The sequence below is a fragment of the Narcine bancroftii genome, chromosome 4, assembly GCF_036971445.1.
Source record: "Narcine bancroftii isolate sNarBan1 chromosome 4, sNarBan1.hap1, whole genome shotgun sequence".
Taxonomy (NCBI): domain Eukaryota; kingdom Metazoa; phylum Chordata; class Chondrichthyes; order Torpediniformes; family Narcinidae; genus Narcine; species Narcine bancroftii.
In genome coordinates, this window is record NC_091472.1 from 128,029,193 (window position 1) to 128,050,404 (window position 21,212).

At 41.5% G+C, this 21,212-nt stretch overlaps 1 protein-coding gene across 9 annotated transcripts in view; it reads right to left on the reverse strand.

The window, feature by feature from the left end:
- Window positions 1–21,212, reverse strand: part of LOC138761137 (probable E3 ubiquitin-protein ligase HECTD4) — a 322,279-nt gene that overhangs the window by 156,519 nt on the left and 144,548 nt on the right. For 6 of the 9 annotated variants that reach the window (XM_069932800.1, XM_069932804.1, XM_069932803.1 and 3 more), the window contains exons 14-17: window positions 13,613–13,683; window positions 12,018–12,123; window positions 10,637–10,757; window positions 1,771–1,899 (exon numbers count right to left, since the gene is read on the reverse strand). In XM_069932800.1, coding sequence (XP_069788901.1) covers window positions 1,771–1,899; window positions 10,637–10,757; window positions 12,018–12,123; window positions 13,613–13,683 — 427 coding nt within the window. The remainder of the gene's footprint in view (window positions 1–1,770; window positions 1,900–10,636; window positions 10,758–12,017; window positions 12,124–13,612; window positions 13,684–21,212) is intronic. The other 3 variants (XM_069932802.1, XM_069932806.1, XM_069932801.1) reach the window with 1 other exon arrangement.

The window sequence follows — 21,212 nt, forward strand, 5'->3', positions numbered from 1 at the left end:
ATTTCTGTTCAGTTTCTCTTCCCCCCCCCCCCACTGTGGTGATAATGAATACATGACTGTCAATTGATGGCTGGCCCATCCCCCACTGGTGACTCGCTCCCTGGTAACTCGTCCCCTTGAGGGCTTGGAATAAAGGTCGACTTCCCTCTCCCTGTCCTCAGTCGAGCACATGGAATCAGGCCAGCTACAAGTCTAAAGAATAATATAGCCTATTGTTCCTCACCCTGGAGTTATTGATAGAGCCTATCACCCACCCACATAAAAGATTGAGGACACCTTATTGTGAATTGCATTAAGTTTGTTTAACCCTATATGTTTGAACAGCCTATTACAAGAGTGAGGTACACACCAAAACAAATTGAACAAATAAATGGAGGCATCCATGCAACATCAGCACAGCACATTCAGAAGTGCGGCAACAATGCAGTTACTGAGTTTAAATGTAGTTGTTGAAAGAACAAAAAATAGCAATAAAAAAATGCAAGTATTGAAAAATTCTAATCTTTGCTTCTCCTCCCACCGTCTTGTGGATTTTTCCCCTACAACTTATACAAGGCACCTGCTAACTTACTCTGATGAATGGAGAGAAGAAGAAAATTAAAATTTATTTGTCTCCATTTTCCTTTTCATTAACTGTAGGAAGGAAATGGTGATAATCAATTTTGTTGGGACTGAATCTGACTTGGCAGACTTACTTCCGTCACTGCATTATCAATTTGTGAATTTACATAACATTTATCATATTTTACATAACTCAAGTAATGCAAGCATACATTACAAAAGATTCCAACAAGTTCCACCAAAAGTCTGTTCCAATACAATATCCGTAACTGTTCAGAAGTATTCACTTTAGCAGGTGGAAATTGAAAGTATTACTGAAATATAATGCAAGGCAAGATATTTTTAAAAATGATTTCAAATAATTTTCTATGATTAATTTTTAAAAAAATCTATTAATATACAGTAAGTAAGATGGCATCTGAGAAGTGTGCGAGAGAGGAAGTTAACATTTTGGATCAATCAAGAAGAGTCATCTGTCTAAATTATTAACATTTAACATTTTTGGCTGTTTTCCAGTCGATTAGTTTTAGATTTTATAAACTAAAGCTAATGTATTCCTGCAGAATGTGAAAGAATCCAGACAAAATGGGTCATTCCTCTGTGCCACCCAAAATATTTTTATTCACAATGTATTTAGACATATTAATTTAAAATAAGGATATTTTTGTCAAATATTTTGAATCACAACACATTGCAAAGCATAGAAAACAAATTAAAAACAATTGTACAAAAACACTGGGATATGCACAGCTTAGACCCGAGGACATCAGTACTGCTCTAAATCAAAATAAATCCATATTCCCAGTTAGAGTCGGGATCAGTACCAGTGTAATCAGGGGGGCATTATGGTCACCACAGGGGGCAGGGAACAAAAACTGAAGTTGGAAAATTCACTCAGGGGTGGGGGGGGGGAGGGGTGGGTGCCATACCTGCCATGAATCTCCTCCATGTGATGCCGTTAGATTCCCCCTCCCTTAGATGTAACAAACGTGCGTGTGTGCTTGTATCGTGTGGACGCTAGCAATGGTGGGCCTGCGGGGGGGGGGGGGCACACAATAACTCATTTGGGGGGGGGAGGGGAAATGCCTGCAAATGCAATGGGCATGATGCTGATATATTTCAAGACACAATAGAAACAGAAGGCCAGCGGAAAGCAGTCCTGCTCGCTAGGCTAGGGGAACATTATCAGAATAGAAACCTGTTGTTTACCTGTACCTTCAATGTCTCCCCTTGCAGGGAGCTGTCACTATCATCATGGTCATCAGGCTTGATCAGGATTGTGTTGCTGAGTAGATGATTCTGCACAGCCATCAAATAACGTAGACAAGGTGATGCAACCTGCCAGGGAAGAGTTTGGGGGGAGGGATTGCAGAAAAGAGGAGAGAGAAAAAGAGAACACATCCAAACATGGAGTGAAACACGAAAATCTACAGACACTGTGATTGTATAAAAACACAGAAATGTTGGAAAAACTCAGCAGGTCTCACAGCATCCATAGGAGATAAAGATAGTCAACTAACATTTCAGCCCTGAGCCCTTCTTCAGGATATACCTTGAAGAAGGGCTCAGGCCCGAAACATCAATTATATACTTCCTATTAACACTGTGAGACCTGCTGAATTTCTCCAGTTATTCTATTTTTACACATCCAAACATGATGCATTAACTTAAAGCCTGGAAAATGTCAGTCATGTAAAGATTAATAAAAACATCTATATGTCTCAATTGCCTTAAATTCCTGCCTTTTTCTTCCCCAAAAGATTATGGCCCAATCTGTTGCTAGCTAATATTTTGCAATATTATATTAAGATGCAATGAAAGTCCTTGCAAAGTGGCCAATAGTGGTTTGGATTTCCAAGTTGTTTGCCAAACAACATTTCCAGATCTTGTCATTATTTATTGTTATGCGAGTTACAAGTTTCACTCCATTAAAAAAAAAACTTCATGTGCTTATGAGTTCATCCTTCACTCAGTTTTGAGTTTCTCCATTCCTGTAGACCAGGGTTTCCCAACCAAGGGGTGCGAGATAGCATTCCAGGGGGTGCGAGATAACATTTCAGTTTTTTTATTTATATTAAGGGTACTGTCCTATATATTCAAGATAAAAATATCGATTTTTTTTTAAACAGTCCAAATTAAAGATGGTGATGTCCTCTTTTTTTTCTCTATTCAATAGAATGAGATTCTCTATGAATGTTAGCGCTGACGCGCTGTTTCCTTTTAAATGGCATCGCCCTATAACTTTTTTTTTTAATCGGGACATTTAAAATGGGGGCCAAACTTGTTGTTTCATGTTTTGTAACGAATTACATTCAATTTTTATTTCTTATTATTTATTTGTGTTATGTAAATTATAAATTAACCCTTCATTATGTCAAAAAAAAGGAAATGGAATAATGATTATGTGCAGTTTTGTTTCTCTTGCACTGGAACAACTGAGGAACTGCAAAAACCCCAGTGCATGCTTTGTGATGCTGTCTTTTCAAATGCAAATTTGAAGCCATCTAAGCTGCAGGAACATTCAACAACTGGCATGGTGGAGCAGATGTTGCAGGCCATGATGTTGAATCATTTAAAGATAAAAGGGCCCGCTTTGATTCTCGAGCAACCCTTCCAAAATTAGGTTTTATATCTGCTGACAAACCACTGCTGATGGCTTCATACCATGTGGTGTATAAACTAGCCAAATCCAAGAAGCCCCATACAATTGCAGAAGAGGTGATAAAACCGTGTGCATTAGAAATGGCAACAATTGTTCTGGGAAAAGAAGCCTCAAACAAGCTTAAATTAGTGCCGTTATCAAATAATGTTATTCAGAGCCGAATTGGTGATTTGAGTTTGGACATTTTGGACCAAGTTATCGCAATATCAGGGCAAGTCCCTTGAAAATCTCTCTCCAATTGGACGAAACAACTGATGTTGCAAATTGCAGTCAACTCATCGCATTAGTGAGGTATGTCCATGATGGTGTCATAATGGAAGATTTCCTGTTCTGTGAAAATATGAAAACAACCAAAAAAGGAAAAGATGTCTTCCAGTGTGTGAAGGACTTATTTGCGAAATATGACTTAGATATCCAAATTATTGGTTCTGCGTGTACTGACAGTGCCCCTGCTAAGCTAGGAAATAAATCAGGATTTTTTGTACTGATGAAACAAGAGATTTCGCACTTGCAAGGTACCCACTGTTTTCTTCATCGACATGCTTTGGCAACAAAACATTGCCTTCAAAGTTGAAAAAGGTCCTTGACACTTCTGTGAAGACCATCAACTGGATTAGGGGTCATGCTCTGAACCACTTCGCTTTTGTGAAGATTTTGGAAGTGGGCATTCACTTTTGGTTTTCCACACGGAAGTCCACTGGCTGTCATGTGGGAGAGCTTTTATACTCTTCTTCGAACTGTGAGAAGAAGTCAAAACTTTTCTGAAGGAATGTGACTATGATCTGCCCGGAGAAATGGAATCACAAGAATTCAATCAAATGCTAGCCTATCTGAGTGATATTTTCACTTGTATGAATGACCTGAGTGTATCTATTCAAGGGAAAAACATAAACATATTGAAATGCTGCAAAAAGTTAAATGCTTTCAAAGAAAAGTTACATCTTTGGTGTCGACGAGTTAAAAGAGGGAATCTTTCAAATTTTCCATCACTCGAAGAAATGGTTGATGATGATGAGTCCCTCATACCAAGTGTGCGTGAAGTAATTGTGGAGGAGGAGAACTGGAAACTTCTGAAGAATGGATTATAAATCCATACTCCTTCAATTTGGATAATATGTCGAATGATGAAGAGCTAAAGGAAGATCTTATTGAACTGCGCACAAATCGTGTTCTTGAAATGCAGTTTGAAAGCAAAACTTTGGAACAATATTGGTGTTCAGCAATGGACATGTTTCCAAGACTTTGTGAAAAAGTGCTAACCGTGCTCATCCCATTTGCGACGACATACTTATGCGAGTCTAGATTTAGTGCCCTTTTGTCAATCAAGACAAAATCTAGAAATCGCTTGGGTGCACAGGCAGACGTGCAGATTCCTATCAACAACAAAGTGCTGATAAACTTGAACAGAAGAGTCATTAAATTTAAATTGGCTTATGAACATTTGAACATTAGTTCCTTAATTTTTTTAAAGAAATTTCATAAGAGGATGAAAATTTAATTTTTTTGTAGGGTTTATGCAACTTTTAATTTGTTGTAATATTTTTTTCTTTTCCATATGTTTCATTTTTGTTTATATATTATTAAAAATTGATTATACAAATTTGTTTTGGTCACCTTCACCTTTATTCTTAAATAAATTATTACTTTAAGGGGTGCAAGAACATATTAAAATTTTTGAGGGGTGCGGGGCATAAAAAAGGTTGGGAACCACTGCTGTAGACTGTTACAACCACAAAGTCAGGCACATAAATGCAACCAACTAATAGGTAGTGAAGAAAGTCAATGCTCTGTGGGCATTGATTTCAAGAGGAATAGTGTACAAGAGTAAAGAGGTATTGATGAGGCTCTATAGGGCACTGGTGAGACCTCATTTGGAGCACTGTGTGCAGTTTTGGGCCCCCTATCTTAGAAAGGATGCGATGTTGTTGGAGAGGGTGCAGAGGAGGTTTACTAGGATGATTCCCGGAATGCAAGGGCTAACGTACAAGGAGCGTTTGGCAGCTCTTGGGTTGTATTCATTGGAGTATAGGAGAATGAGAGGAGATCTCATAGAGACATTTCATATTTTGAAAGGTTTAGATAGGGTGGATGCAGGTAAGATGTTTCCCTTGGTGGGTGAATCAAGGACAGGGGGTCATCATCTGAAAATTAGAGGTTTTCCATATAAAACAGAGATTAGGAAGAACTTCTTTAGCCAGAGGGTCGTGGATCTGTGGAACTCACTGCCACATACAGCAGTGGAAGCCAAATCACTGGGAGTATTTAAACAAGAAATAGACAAGTATCTCATTAGTGAGAGCATCAAGGGATATGGGGAAAAGGCCGGAAATTGGAACTAGTGTAGAGAAGCTTAGTGTAGATTTACGGAACAGATTCGATGGCCCTAGTGGTCTGGCTCTGTTCCTTTGTCTTGTGATCTTGTGAATATATCTGGATTAAAGATTGCTTTTCACAATTATCACCATCGCTTTAAAAATCCAAGCCAAAAGAATTCTGAACCTACTTCTGCAGTACACTTTTTTTTTGCAATGTGACAAATTCCATCCATACAGAGGTTTTGTCTTGCACAGGTAAGAGGATACAAAAAAAATGCTCCAAATTTGATAAAAATTTAAATCACCAAAGGGCAAAGAATTTAAATTGTCAAACAAATAATCTAGTATTGTCATTGGTAATAATGAAACTGCTAGATTGTCAAAAACATCTAGCTCACAAACGTTTTTCAAGTAAAGAAGCATCACCAACCGACTTCATAACTATTGCCTACTAAACCAGTGCAACAACATTGAGTCTTAACTGCCCACTGAGGCCACTTACATCAAACTACTACATTGACAGTACAATAAGTAAAAAAGACAGTTTGATTGAATGGCATTGACATAGGAATCAAATTCAAATAAGAAACAAAATATGCCAACATTGTTAACCCTATAAAGAACTGCCAAATGGTCATCACACTCACAAAAAGCCAATATCCCTGATTCCTAACACATAATCCCTGCCCCACCAGCAGGCCAGAGGTTTAAAATCAGGAAGGAATGCCTCTGGGTGTGCTCTACATCAACTCCAGACAGTCAAGAATTTGGTAGCAACAGATGGGATGTAGTTAAGGAAATTTCCCGCTGTTGACCATTAACTGGATAAAACTCAAAGGTTGCATGGCACAGAATATACTGTACTCTGGATAAGGGACCAAATGTCCTCACCAAGATTCCTTTGGGAGCACCACCACCCAACTAACCTGACTGAAGCCTGAAGGACATTGGATGAGGGCACTGGTAAAGCTGCTGGCTCACAGACAAAGCATACTAGATTCAATCTTCATCTCAAAACAGGGGGAAAAAATGCAGCTGCTGCAAATCTAAACTAAAAGCAGAAAATGCTGGAAAAACTCAGCTGCATCAATGGGAAGAGAAACCATGTTCATTTTAGATTGAAGACATTTCTTTCCATGTTTCAATTGTTGAAAATCTACGACCATATAATAATTGCCAATGTATGTGTTCACAAACACTTTTATATTTTTTTTAAATTTAGACATACAGTTTGGTAACAGGCTATTTCAGCCTACAAGTCCGTGCTGTCCAATTTACACCCAATTAACCTATACCTCCAGTAATGTTTCGAACAGTGGGAGGAAACTGGAGACCCCAGGGAAAACCCATGCAGACATGTGGAGAATGTACAAACTCCTTACAGACAGTCCCAATCACTGGCGCTGTAAAGGCGTTGTGCTAACTGCTACGCCAACCGTACAGCCCTACTTGTCTTTGATAGTCAATTTGGGTTAAGAAAAATTTGCTTTGATCTGTTAGTTCTAAGGTAGATGTAGGTGGCAATGTGATTTGCAGATTCTGCTACAAGTGTGGCAGGAGGTGCTTGATAGGTAGTTTATGAGGTATTGCATTTTGACCACCAATTACATTCCTGATTAAATTACTTGAGGCTTGTGATGTCACCTCAAATGCCCTTTATTAATTTTGAGCAGGTCATAAGCAGAGACTTACAATTTTTCCAAAGAAACTTTGAAAACATTATAATAATTTATTCAATTTGCCCGATAATCTTTTGTTTTGGAAGAAGTCCAGATGGTGTCTGTTTGAGTACTCTGGAGTTGAGAATGCAAAAGATGTGGCCTGCCTATCAGTGCCAAATAAATATATTTAGAGCCTCCACACTGGGAAAGCACTGAAGTGAACGCAGCAGAGTTCTTGTGAAGAAAGGTGTTGTTTGCCATCATGTGTGGCACTACACTAAAGGGGACAGATTGAGTCCTGATTTGGCAGCACAGAACTATGGGCTGGAAGCAACAGCCAAATTGAATCCCACCACAAATCTGGCACATCCCCAATACCACTATTATCATCTAGCCAGGAGCAATAGATGACACATTTATAAACCAGATGCCACCCTGGTTAATCTCAAATGTGTAGCTATGCAGAAACACAATAGCAAAAGAAGCAGACAGAGCTAAGCAACCTACAAGTAATAGATCAAATGAAAGTTTTTCAGCCTGACCATGCCCAATTGCAAATGTTAGTAGTCAATTAAATACAAAGATAGGTAAGTTTAATTGGGTTCTCTAACTACCTCTGAGGTAGGTCAGGGACCCGGTTGGATTCTGACGGGGTTGACTGAGTCACACCCTTTCTTACTGCTGTGTAACTGGGGTGTAAAATGTAAAAAGCGAGGGGGAGGCGGCGGCCCCGGCCTCGGTAGAGTGAGGCAGGCGGAGGCCCCGGTCCGGGCAGAAGCAAGGGGGAGGCGGTGGCCCCGGCCTCGGCAGAGGCCTCAAAAAAAACCTCAAAATACATAGTACTTAGAAAAACGACCCTCCCCATTTACCTACTAGGTACAAAAACTGTGTTGTACCACTCATCAAATACACTGCACACAACTCATTACCGATTCATTTACCACCACGACAGTTGCTAACATCCATCAATTTCAGGGGTTTTTACGAGGCTCTAAAGGCTGTGTTCAGCCTCTCACCCCGTCCAAAGCCCGCTGCGCAGCTCAGACGCAAAGTCCTCCTCAGCTACAAGATCTCCATCCTCAACCGATGGTCAGAACACTTCCAATCACTTTTCAGTGCCAACCGCTCAGCCCAAGAATCTGCCCTGTTCCAGCTCCCTCAACAGCCCTTAAGGCTAGAGCTGGATGAGGTCCTCACCCAGGAAGAGACATTTAAGGCAATTGAACAACTTAAAAGTGGCAAAGCAGCAGGTATGGATGGAATCCCCCCCAGAGGTCTGGAAGGCTGGCGGCAAAACTCTGCATGCCAAACTGCATGAGTTTTTCAAGCTCTGCTGGGATCAAGGAAAGCTGCCTCAGGACCTTCGTCATGCCATCATCATCACCCTGTACAAAAACAAAGGCGAGAAATCAGACTGCTCAAACTACAGGGGAATCACGTTGCTCTCCATTGCAAGCAAAATCTTCGCTAGGATTCTCCTAAATAGAATAATACCTAGTGTCGCCGAAAATGTTCTCCCAGAATCACAGTGCGGCTTTCGCGCAAACAGAGGAACTACTGACATGGTCTTTACCCTCAGACAGCTCCAAGAAAAGTGCAGAGAACAAAACAAAGGACTCTACATCACCTTTGTTGACCTCACCAAAACCTTCGACACCGTGAGCAGGAAAGGGCTTTGGCAAATACTAGAGCGCCTCGGATGCCCCCCAAAGATCCTCAACATGGTTATCCAACTGCACGAAAACCAACAAGGTCGGGTCAGATACAGCAATGAGCTCTCTGAACCCTTCTCCATTAACAATGGCGTGAAGCAAGGCTGCGTTCTCGCAACAACCCTCTTTTCAATCTTCTTCAGCATGATGCTGAAACAAGCCATGAAAGACCTCAACAATGAAGACGCTGTTTACATCCGGTACCGCACGGATGGCAGTCTCTTCAATCTGAGGCGCCTGCAAGCTCACACCAAGACACAAGAGCAACTTGTCCATGAACTACTCTTTGCAGACGATGCCACTCTAGTTGCCCGTTCAGAGCCAGCTCTTCAGCGCTTGACGTCCTGTTTTGCGGAAACTGCCAAAATGTTTGGCCTGGAAGTCAGCCTGAAGAAAACTGAGGTCCTCCATCAGCCAGCTCCCCACCATGACTACCAGCCCCCCCACATCTCCATCTGGCACACAAAACTCAAAACGGTCAACCAGTTTACCTATCTCGGCTGCACCATTTCATCGGATGCAAGGATCGACAACGAGATAGACAACAGACTCACCAAGGCAAATAGCGCCTTTGGAAGACTACACAAAAGAGTCTGGAAAAACAACCAACTGATAAACCTCACAAAGATTAGCGTATACAGAGCCGTTGTCATACCCACACTCCTGTTCGGCTCCGAATCATGGGTCCTCTACTGGCATCACCTACGGCTCCTAGAACGCTTCCACCAGCGTTGTCTCCGCTCCATCCTCAACATTAATTGGAGCGACTTCATCTCCAACATCGAAGTACTCGAGATGGCAGAGGCCGACAGCATCGAATCCACGCTGCTGAAGATCCAACTGCACTGGGTAGGTCACGTCTCCAGACCATCGCCTTCCCAAGATCGTGTTATATGGCGAGCTCTCCACTGGCCACCGAGACAGAGGTGCACCAAAGAAGAGGTACAAGGACTGCCTAAAGAAATCTCTTGGTGCCTGCCACATTGACCACCGCCAGTGGGCTGATATCGCCTCAAACCCTGCATCTTGGTGCCTCACAGTTTGGCGGGCAGCAACCTCCTTTGAAGAAGACCGCAAAGCCCACCTCACTGACAAAACACAAAGGAGGAAAAACCCAACACCCAACCCCAACCAACCAATTTTCCCCTGCAACCGCTGCAACCGTGTCTGCCTGTCCCGCATCAGACTTGTCAGCCACAAACGAGCCTGCAGCTGACGTGGACATTACCCCTCCATAAATCTTCGCCCGCGAAGCCAAGCCAAAGAAAAAGAAAACAAAGAAAGTAGAATCAAGAATATCCCCATGCAAAACAATTAATGATCAAACAAGTCACTATACAAAAGTTAAAAAGAACTTGCAAAGATTACTGAGAGAATGAATCAGCCAAATTTTCTCTCTGGAGATGCTTCCTGTTCTCATGATTATCACCACCATTTTCTGCTTTCATTTCAAATTTGCAATATTTTAAAGCTCCTGTGATATGAATCAAGAAACACATCTAAATTTATCATCAGCCAATCATTGCTTGTCAGCTGGGCAATGCTATAGAATTCCATTGATGAACAATTAATTGCACATTAGGTCATATTCCAGAGGCAAGAATTTTTTCAAAACACGTTGAGCAATCAGCTTAGAAGTTATATATCTTAAAAAGCAGTAGTCTTGTAATGCCAATAAGAACACCAGTTAGCAGACCACTCTTATGATCTTGCTTGTTTACTCACTGGTACTGTAGCAAGAAGTCTGATGAATTCTTCTTTGGAAACTGTTTGACACTTTGTGATAAGGACACAAGAGTCTTGCACCACAATCTTCAGAATATAATGAAGCAATTCATCATTCAGCCTGGGATAAATAGGAACCAGTAAAGAGAAAAGTCAATACAATAGAAATATGTATCAAGAATCTGGAAATGTGGCCTGCAAATTGCTTTGATCAAACGTACAAAATCTATCACACTTCTCAACACAAACTTGTTTTCATTGGTCCTGTAATATTTTAAGATACTGTAATGCATCTTTCCTAACACCTTCAGTCATCCATGACTTCTCTTCCACCATTGTGTCTAAGGTTTGAATTCTATTCACAATTTCTTAGCCCATGCCTGCATAGAGGCAAGATATGGGGAGCGATATTTTGACTTGGGATAAGGAAACATTTCTTGTCTCAGATGGTAGTGAATGTTTGGAATTCAGTATTTGGGGTTGAGGAGGCATGGTCATTGCTTTCACTCAAAATAGTGTTTAGTAGACATCTGGACATGAAAGGAAATCAATGGATCTGGTGATTAGGCTAGAGAATGGCACTTTGGTATTAACCTACATATTCACTGATCATGGCTGTGTTCATTCAGCCATGATCTTAATGTATGACTGAGCAGGTCAAAGGACCAAAAGGTAAACTCCTCCACCCATTTCTTACAATGACTTTATATGACGCCAATGGTGGCACATGACCTCTTATAAACACTTGGCAACCTCAATGCATCAAGAATATTAATTAGTTTTAACTGCAATACATGAACTTTCTATGTTTGCTGTGTGACCTGCTGAGTTTCTCAAGTATATTTTTGCATTGCAGGTAAAATTATTTAATATTCTTGATGCACTGATGTTGCCAAGTGTTCATAAGAGGTCTGTCATCCACAGGAAGTGTATGTTATGGAGGCTGCGTGACCTGCTGAGTTTCCTCAGCACGTTTGTGTATTGTACTTAAGCCCAGCATCTTCAGACGTTCTTCATTAGTTTCAACTATTTGATTTAATTCAATATTTATTTCAAAATTGGCCATCTTGTTCTCCTTTCCGAGAGTTATCATCCTTGACAGTAAATCCAAGACTGCAGCACTGTGGAAAACCAGAGAGCACGAACTTCTCAGAAACATGAACACAATATCGAAGCAGGAGTGCACCAACTGCTTCTTGAAGCCATTCCTCCCATCACTCTTCTGCTGAGTGCTCAGATTGAATTTTCTACCGACTTGCACAGGGGGGAGTTCCTGTTCTACCTTTTAGAGGATGGGGAAAAAGGGGCTGAGAAAAATAGATGCATCCAACAAAAGCATAGCACCACCTTTTGAATCTGTACTAGAAACGAACAGGCATACCTATAATGATCATCATCCTCGCTTCCAAATCGGTTGTTCTGTAGCTGCTCAGCCAGATTAATTAAGATGATATCTCGCAATTGACAAAGGCCACTGTTTCTCTCTCCTGCAACAATGAACAGAGATCAACTATTTCAAACAAATAAAAACATACAATTGTTACTCACTCATCAGTTTCTACCAGTTCCAGAGTTTTTCAAATCAAACTCTCATGACAGCTTTAAAACTTAACCAAGGCCATCCCATTTGCCTGCGTTTGGCCCATATCCCTCTAAAGCTTTCCTAGATAGGGAAATTGATTGGAATACTTGAGAGGAATATAGGCCAAATTTATACAAGTTTATGAATACAAACTTGGTCAACATGGACAAGTTAGGCTGAAGGGCCTACTTCTGTGCTGTTAAACTCTAACAAAAGCCATAAGCCATATACCTGTTTAAATCAGTGCCATCCTGATTTCTGTTCCAATGATATGGTTCACATTTATTATTTTGGTAAATTGCTTTTAATTTCCTTTTCTAACAACATTCTTTCGGTTAGACACTATTAAAGTGATATACAGTAAAAAAAAATTATCTGGAATTCAAGCAACTGGCAACCTCAAGCAACCAGAAAAAATAACCCAAGGAAAATAAATAAACTTTATCTGTCAACTTTGGGGGGGGGGGGGGGGGTGGGTTAATTTTCTATAATGTTATTGTTCGTTTTTCGGCTTCATGGAAATGCAGACTGAAAATAAAGTTAAATTCTTTAAGGTTTATATATTCGTGCAAGTGAAGTTTGTTTAGTGCAAGAACAGTATAGAATTTTTGTCTTTTAAACATTATTCTTAATGCAGGTGTATTAGTTAAACATTGTCAGAATGTGTGTCAAGCAACCAGAAAACTCGCTTATCCAATATCTAACAATCCCTGTAGGTGCAGATTACTAGGAGTTTTACTGTAATTATCTTCAGACAAGACTGATGCATCAAGATATTGGAGGCATGTTAGCATGGATTGAGAACTAGCCATCACATAGAAATAGAGGGTTGGAATAAATTGGTGCTTATCATGCTGGAGGAATTCATCGAGTGGAGTACCCCAGAGATTAGTTTTTGGCCCTCAATTGTTCATGGCTTACGTTAATAACTTGAAGAGCACAAGTTACAAGGTTTCTGAGATTGCTGAAGATAATGTAAATAGGTCGAACAGAATGCATGACAAAGAAAATGTGATTCTACAATGGGATATACATAGAGTGAATGGGAGAAAAATTGTCAAATGAAGTTTAAATGTAGGGAAGCACAAGCTCATGTACTTCAGTAAAAGAAGGCAAAAAAGCACATTTTATTAAGGGATACAAGTGAGTGAAATTCAAAGAGATCTTTGTATTTTAGTACATCTATCACAAAAATCTAGCAGGGCAGGTCCACATAGTCGTTGGAAGGTCATGGTAGCAGTGAAGAGAGGTCAATCTTCATGAGCTATTCTTGCAGCTTTGTCATATGTAGAAAGGAAAGGAAAATGTGCAAGATTTAGAAAAAATACTAGGAGCTTTCTTTCAGTTCTATCCTAAGTGTGATTGGTAAGTGCTTCACCAAAAAATTTACTCACCCTCAGCTAATACAAGTTTCAGAAGGTTGTTCAGTTCCAACTCTCCAAGATATAATGTGTGTAGTCCAGAGCTGTTGGTGAGAAACAAATGTTGTTTTACATTTGGCTTATCCAAATATCTATGCAGATATATCTTTATGGTTATCACTGTTCCTATGTTCATCACCTCCTCTGGCAGCTTATTCTACATACCAACTATTCAGGTAAATATTTACTTGCTCTCACTTTAAACCTGTATGCCCTAGTATCTGTCATTTTTACAGACTCTGGCTATCTACCCTATCCGTGCCTCTCACAACTTTATATCCTTCTATCATATTACTTCTCAGCTTACGATACTTGAGGGAAAACAGACTAGAACATAGAACATTACAGCACAATACGAGCCCTTCGTCCCACAATGTTGAGCCAATTTATGTAAATCTACTCAATCTAATCCTTCCCTACATCACCCCCATAACACACTATTTTCCTATCTAATCTTTTCTTACAACAAAACCTTCCAATCCAGTCAATATTTGACAGCAGATCAAGGAAGAAATACTGCATTCCCCCACGTCCCCTGACTGTCAGTAACTGAAAATGAAGGATAGGCTGTCTTCAGGGCAGTGAAACCAAGGAAAACATCTGGTCTGTACCGAGTACCCAGCCACGTATTGAAAACCTATGCTGACCAACTGGCCAATGTTTTCATGGATAGCTTCAACATCTCACTCTGTCAGGCCGTGGTACCCACCTGTTTCAAACAGGCCTCAATTGTACAGGTGCTCAAGAAGAGTGTGGTAACCTGCCTAAATGACAATCAACCAGTGGCACTCACATCCAAAATGATGAAGCATATTGAGAGGCTAGTTTCAATCATCAATGACCATCTGTTCTCACTGTTCCCATCAGGAAAGAGGTATAGGTGCTGAAAGACTCATACCACCAGTTTTAGGAACAGTTGCTACCCCTCAACCATCAGATGCCTAAACAAACTCAATCAGAGACTCGTTTAAGGACTCTTACTTTGCACATCATTTATTACGGAACATTTTTTTTCTGTATTTGCACAGTTTATTTACATTACCTTCTTTGTTTACATTTCTCTCTTTTGTGTACATATCTTTCTTGAGTACAGTTTATATTACCGACAAGTAGAACTCTGCCTGGCCCACATGAAAAAGAATCTCATGACTGTATGTGATGTTGTGCATGTGCTCTGACAATAAATATGAACTTTGAACATTTCATGTGAATCTTTCCTGGACTCTCTACCTTTCCTGTAGTCTAGCAACCAGAACTGCACACAATACTCCAAGTGAAGATTAACTAAAGTTTGAAATAGATGTAAAGTGCTGTCCTAACCTTGTTACTCAATGCCTTTGCTAATGAAGGCAAGCATGCAATACACCTTCTTCACCATCTTGACTGCCTGTGCTGCCACTTTCAAAGAATTATGTATTTACAGGTACTCCCCGACTTGCCACCTATGCGACTTACATCCATCCGTACACATGACCAATTTTTTTTTTAAATAAGAAAAAATATAAAATTTATGCAGTTTATGTTGTATTTGACAAAATATAACAGGGATACAGGGCATGTTAGAGCAATAATGCGCATACTTACCTTGTTAGTCGCCGTCCTGGGGTCCATAGGCTGGGCACAGTCATCTTGATTCCTGTGCGCATTCACATTAGGTACGTGTATTGGAGTTCAGTTAGAGTATGCACGTTGGGTTCACATTTTAGTTCGTTTGGTGAATGTGCGAGAGTTAAAGGCACAAATTCAATAACATGAACCCACCAGGCATTCGCCAACCGAAGACTCGTGCATGCGCACAGGAATCAAGATGGCCACACTTAGCCTTTGGACCTTGGGACGCTCACTAAAAAAATAAACATTGACCAGAATATGGAAAGATTTGCCAAGGTTGATTGAAAAATTCAAGAAGCTTTAAGTTATCGTCAAATCTACGATGAAAAAAGATTTGATTAAAAAAAATTGCTTTAAGACTTCAGTACGCCATGCAGTTCTGACTCAAGTCCATTTCGAAATACGATTGATAATTATATCCCAATTATAGTCATAAATTGGGGTGTACCTGTATTACTCTGTTCAACAACACTTTCTGAGGTCCAATCATTCCTGCTCTGATTTAACCTACAAAGGAAAGCATCACTTCACACTTTTGAGTTAAATTCCATTTGCCACTCCTCCATTACTTTCCCAGTTGATCAGTAATCTGTTATAAGTTAGACCAGCCATTCTCAACGGGGGCCCTCAGCACATTTAAGTAAAAACCTTCTCTTCTTTTCGCCTCCCATAACATAAATATAGAAAGAGAGAAGAACAGAAGAAACCAAAACTTGACTGCTTCATAGGGAAGGGGGCCATCAACTGAGTAGAGTCGTAAGGGGGTCATAGCCAAAGAAAAAGTTGAGAATGGCTGCTTCTTCACTGTTCACAATACCTCAAATTTTAATGTCAGGTACAATCTTACTAATCATATCATGCACATTGTTATTCAAATTGTGAATATACATGACAAACAGTGAAACATACAGGATTGATCCCTATAGCACATAGACCTCCCAATCTGAAAACCTTCCTCTCATACCACCCTCACCCTTCTATTACCAAGCCAGTTACGTATCAAATTAACCAGCTCACTCGGTATCCCACGTGTTCTTATGCTCCGTATCATCTCATTGGATGAGACCCTTTTATATACTTTGCTAAATTCCATGCATGCAATGTCTATTGCCCTGCCCTAATCAATTTTTTTGGTCACCTCTAAAAAAAAAAATAAAATTCATATGGTGTGTTTCCCCACATGCAAAGCCATGTTGATCATCTTTAATCAGTCCTGGTCAAGTTTATTGTCATCTGATTGCATAAGTACAGCCTGATGAAACAGTGTTCTCTGGTCCTCTGTGCAAAACATGCAGACAAATAACCAGACATAACACCCATACAGATAAATATATGCACGATAAATATTCATATGTACAAATAAATAAATAGACAGATTTGGATTCATAAATACGAGTCTCAGATGGTTAGTATGAGCAGTTCCATTGGTCATTCAGCATTCTCCTTGCCTGTGGGAAGAAGCTGTTCCTCAGCCTGGTGGTGCTGGCTCTGATATTGCTATACCTCTTCCCCACCAGGAGCAGCTGAAAGATGCTATGTGCAAGGTAGAAGGGGTCCTCAATGATTTTGTGCACCCTCTTCCGACAACAATCCGGTAATCATATTGATTTTGAGAAGGGGAGGTGAGAGGAGAAGGTGTGGGCTGGGGGGGAAGAAAGAGTTTAATGATCTGCCCTGCCACTCTTATGGTCCTATGGATTGACCTACAATCCATTTCTCTGCAGCAACCGTACAACACTGTGATGCAGCGGCCACAACACTCTCATTAGAGCTCCTGTAGAATGTTGACATAATGGTGGCCGGTAGCCTTGCCGCATCAGTCTTCTCAGGATGTGCAGTCATTGTTGCGCCTTCCTGATAAGTGAGGAGATGTTGTGAGTCTATAATAGGTCACTAGTTCAGTGAACTCTAAGGAACTTGATGCTCTCCACTACAGAGTTATTGATGCGTAGTGGAGGATAGTCGTTCCTGGTTCTCATCTTCTTCATCTTGTCCACATTGAGACACAGGTTGTTCATCTTGCACCATATCATGAGGCTTTCAACCTCTTCTCTGCAATGCGACTCATCGTTGTTGCTGATGAGGCCAACTATAGTTGTGTCACCTGCAAACTTGATGACCCTATTGCAGCTGGATCTGGCGATGCAGTCGTGGATCAATAACATGAACAGGAGCAGACTAAGCACACTGCCCTGAGTGCGCAAGTGCTCAACGTGACAGTACTCAACGTTCTGCAACCAACCTGTAGTATCCCTTCCAAAAAACCTGTCCAGCAATGACATAAGGTACACCAGTCTGGAACTCCCTGGCTTATCTATCCCTACTCTCACAGTACTTCATCTGTGGCTAAGAAACTTTCTGTCAGGAACCCAGCAATCTCCTCTCTTTCTCCCCGTAACAAGTTCTAGTCAGGCTCTGGAAACGTATCCAACTTTATGTATTTCAGGACTAACATCTCTCCTTCACAATGTTGATATGCTTCAGAACAACAATATTCCATCCCGAACTCATTGGATTTCATGTCCTTCACCTTGGTAAATACTGACAAGAAGTATTAATTTAAGATCATACTGATTTGCAAATGCTCCATTCATGGATTACCAAGTTGATCTGAAGGGGGCCTACTCCCTCACTCACTGCATTTTTATTCTTAATGTAGTTATAGAATCTTATGGGACTCTCTTTCATCTTACCTGCTGGGGATATTTCATGGTCACTTCTTAATTTCCTTAAATCTACTTTTACGTTCCTTATCTCCCATGTATCCTGTTGCTTATACCTGACATCTACCTTTTCCTTTGTGACCTTCAATATTCCTCATCAATCAGGGCTCCTTAATTTTGCCACCCTTCCCCTCACTCCAACAGAAACAACAGACATATTTTTAAAAGCTTCCTATTTGCATGAATAAAGAATAAATTTGTACCAGAACTGGTGTTTTTGAAACAAGCACTGGTTTCAGAATTATTGTATTCTTTTATTTGTTATTTGTTAAGCATATTATGTGGAGAATGAGAAATGGCGGCCCTGCTGGAGCTGCTGTAATGGCAGAGCTACTGCTGTTGTGGACCCAAGGACAGTGGGGAGTGAACACACAGTACTCCGCTAAAGGGTCATAATGCCCAGTCCTAATGCTGATGGCTTTCTACAGGTTTTAAACAACCTGCTAATGGAGCAAATGGAGCTTCATTTTAAAATCCTGCAATCGCAGGTTCTGGGGCCAAGATGGCGGCACATGTGTTCAGCAGAAGTCTCGAGGAGTGGCAGACTCCAGGGAAACAGCAGACTGGCACAGGGCACAAGTAATGGGGAGAACACCTCTCATTGAGAAGAAACATAGATGACCCATACAGGACACGGAACAGAGAGGGTTCAGTGGCTGAGACACTCACACAGGCTGATGCCTCTTGCGGTCGAAGGACGCACATCAGACTGAAGGCTGCTGGAACTTGACTCATGGGAACCAGGTATCGGAACCAGGATCCAAGAGGGTACTGAGGGAAAGAAGGTCTCCCGAAGAACCCTGGGCATGTCAGAGGTGTGGATCTGGGTTTGGTTGCTGAAGGTTTGAATCGTCTTGTGCAGCTGCAGAGGCTGAGAGAGCACTGGAAGCAAATCCACAAACACTCAGTTTGTGGATTCTGAGGGGACTCTCTTTTGCTTCGCTTTCTCTGACTGCTGCGGTGCTGGGCAATGCTAATGAATAATCTTTGTCTACTTCACAGAAGATTAAAGGAAATTTTGCGCAATATTACATTTCTATTTTATTACGACAACAGCATCAGATCTGATTATTTTGCTCTTTGGTATTGCATCATTTACGTCCTTTATACATGATGCAATAGAGGACCATTGTAAAATATTATTTCAAATATTAACAAAAACACACCAAAATGCTGGAGGAACTCAGGTGGACTTTTCAGCATCCATAATAAGCAAAGATATATTGCTGATGTTTCAGGTCTGAGCCTTTCTACAAGGAATAATCAAATAATCAGAATGAGCCAGAAACAGGAAATCTCAAAATACAGACAATGCTGGGTGGGGGAGGAATTCAGCCAACAAAAGGCGATAACTGGATATGATAAGGGACAAGGTAAGATTTTATCATGTTTGCTAAAGGAGACAGGGAAAAGGGAGAGAGACCAAGGATAGGGAAAGTGTGTGTGTGTGTGTGGGGAGGGGGGGGGGTGGAGGGGGGGGGGGGTGGAGGGTGGGGAGGTGGTTTTAATGAAAGCCAGAGAAGTTGATATTAATGCCATCCTCTTGGAGGGTGTGCAGTCGGAAGATGAGGTGCTGTTCCTCCAATTTGCGGGTGGTCTCAGTCCAGTAGTACATGAGACCATGGACAGACATGTCAGCAAGGGAATAGGACAGGGAATTGAAATGGGTGGCCACTGGGAGATCCACGCTATTGTGGAAGACAAAGCCGAGGTGCTCAACAAAGCTATTTCCCAGTCTGCGTTCTGACTCTCCAATATAGAGGAGACCACAACTGGAGCACCAGATGCAGTAGATGAGCCCTGCAGATTCATAAGTGAAATGTTGCTTCACTTGGAAGAACTGTATGGGGCCCCAAATGGTGGTGAGGGAGAAGATGTGGGCACAAGTGGAGCATCTCCTGTGGTCACAGGGTTAGGTCCCATGGGGACGATTGGTGGAGAGTGAAGAGAGGACAGGGGAGTCACGGAGGGAGCAGTCCCTGCCGAAGGCAGAGAGGAGAGGGGAAATGGCAAAGGAGGATGTGTTGGATGCGGAGGCTGCTGGGGTGACAAGTGAGGACAAGGAATCCTGTCCTTGTTGTGCATGGGGGCAGAGGGCGCCAGGGCAGATGTCTGAATAATGGAGGATATGCAGGTAAGTGCTGAATTAATGGTGGTAGAGGGAAAGCCATGTTGTTTGAAGGAGGACATGTCTGATGCTAACCCATGCCTGGTCTTCACTAACCCCTCTGGCCTTCCCTCTCTAAGACTGAATGCTCTGTCCTCAGTAGAGGCCTCAACTTCATCTCCCTTTGCCCACACCTCAACAAGTTCCATACATGCCTTGATGCTGAACTCTTCTTCCATTGGCTCCCTCTCCATGCCTACTTCTACAACCATAATTCTTCATTCCCCTACTAAGGATCCCTTCTCACACTTTAAATCTTCTTCCTCCTCCTGGACACCTCGTACCAGTCTTCTTCCTGCTCAGGACCTTTATAATTCCAACAGCTGCCATGACATCAACCATATCAAGTTATTAATCCCTTCACTCATTCCAATCTTATTCCCTCAAAATGCTGGCCCTCCACTCTCTCCACACCAACTGAACCTCACCATCAAACCAGCAAACAAGGGTGCCACTGTTGTGGTTTGGCACATTGACCTCTATCTGGCTGACTTCAGACGACAACTCTCAGACACCTCCTCTCACTTACCCCTCCAACATGACCCCACCCCACTGTATCAAGCACTATCTCTGAACTCATCACTTCCAAACACCTCCCTGGCATGGTCTCCAACCTTATTGTTTCTCAACCCCGCACCATCCATTTCTACCTCCTACCCACAAACCTAATTGTCCTGGCAGACCCATCATTTCCACATGCTCCTGCCCCAGCGAATTGGTCTCTGCTTACCTCAATTCTATTTTGTCTCCCTTAGTCCAGTTTCTCCTCACCTACATCCAGCACACTTTACCTGCCCTTCATCACTTCCACATCTTCCAGTTCCCTGAACTCGATTGCTTCATGTTTACCATGGACATTCAATCCCTATGTATCTCCAACTCCTACACTGAAGACCCCAAAGTCCTTCATTTCTTTCTGGACAACAGTCCCAACCAATCCCTCTCCACCACTACTCTCCTCTGGCTGGCAGAACTTGTCCTCACCAATAATTGGCTCATCCCTCTTTCTCCAGATATAAGGAGCTGTCATAGGTACTAAGTGGAGCAATCCATGCTAAAAATCAATACAGAC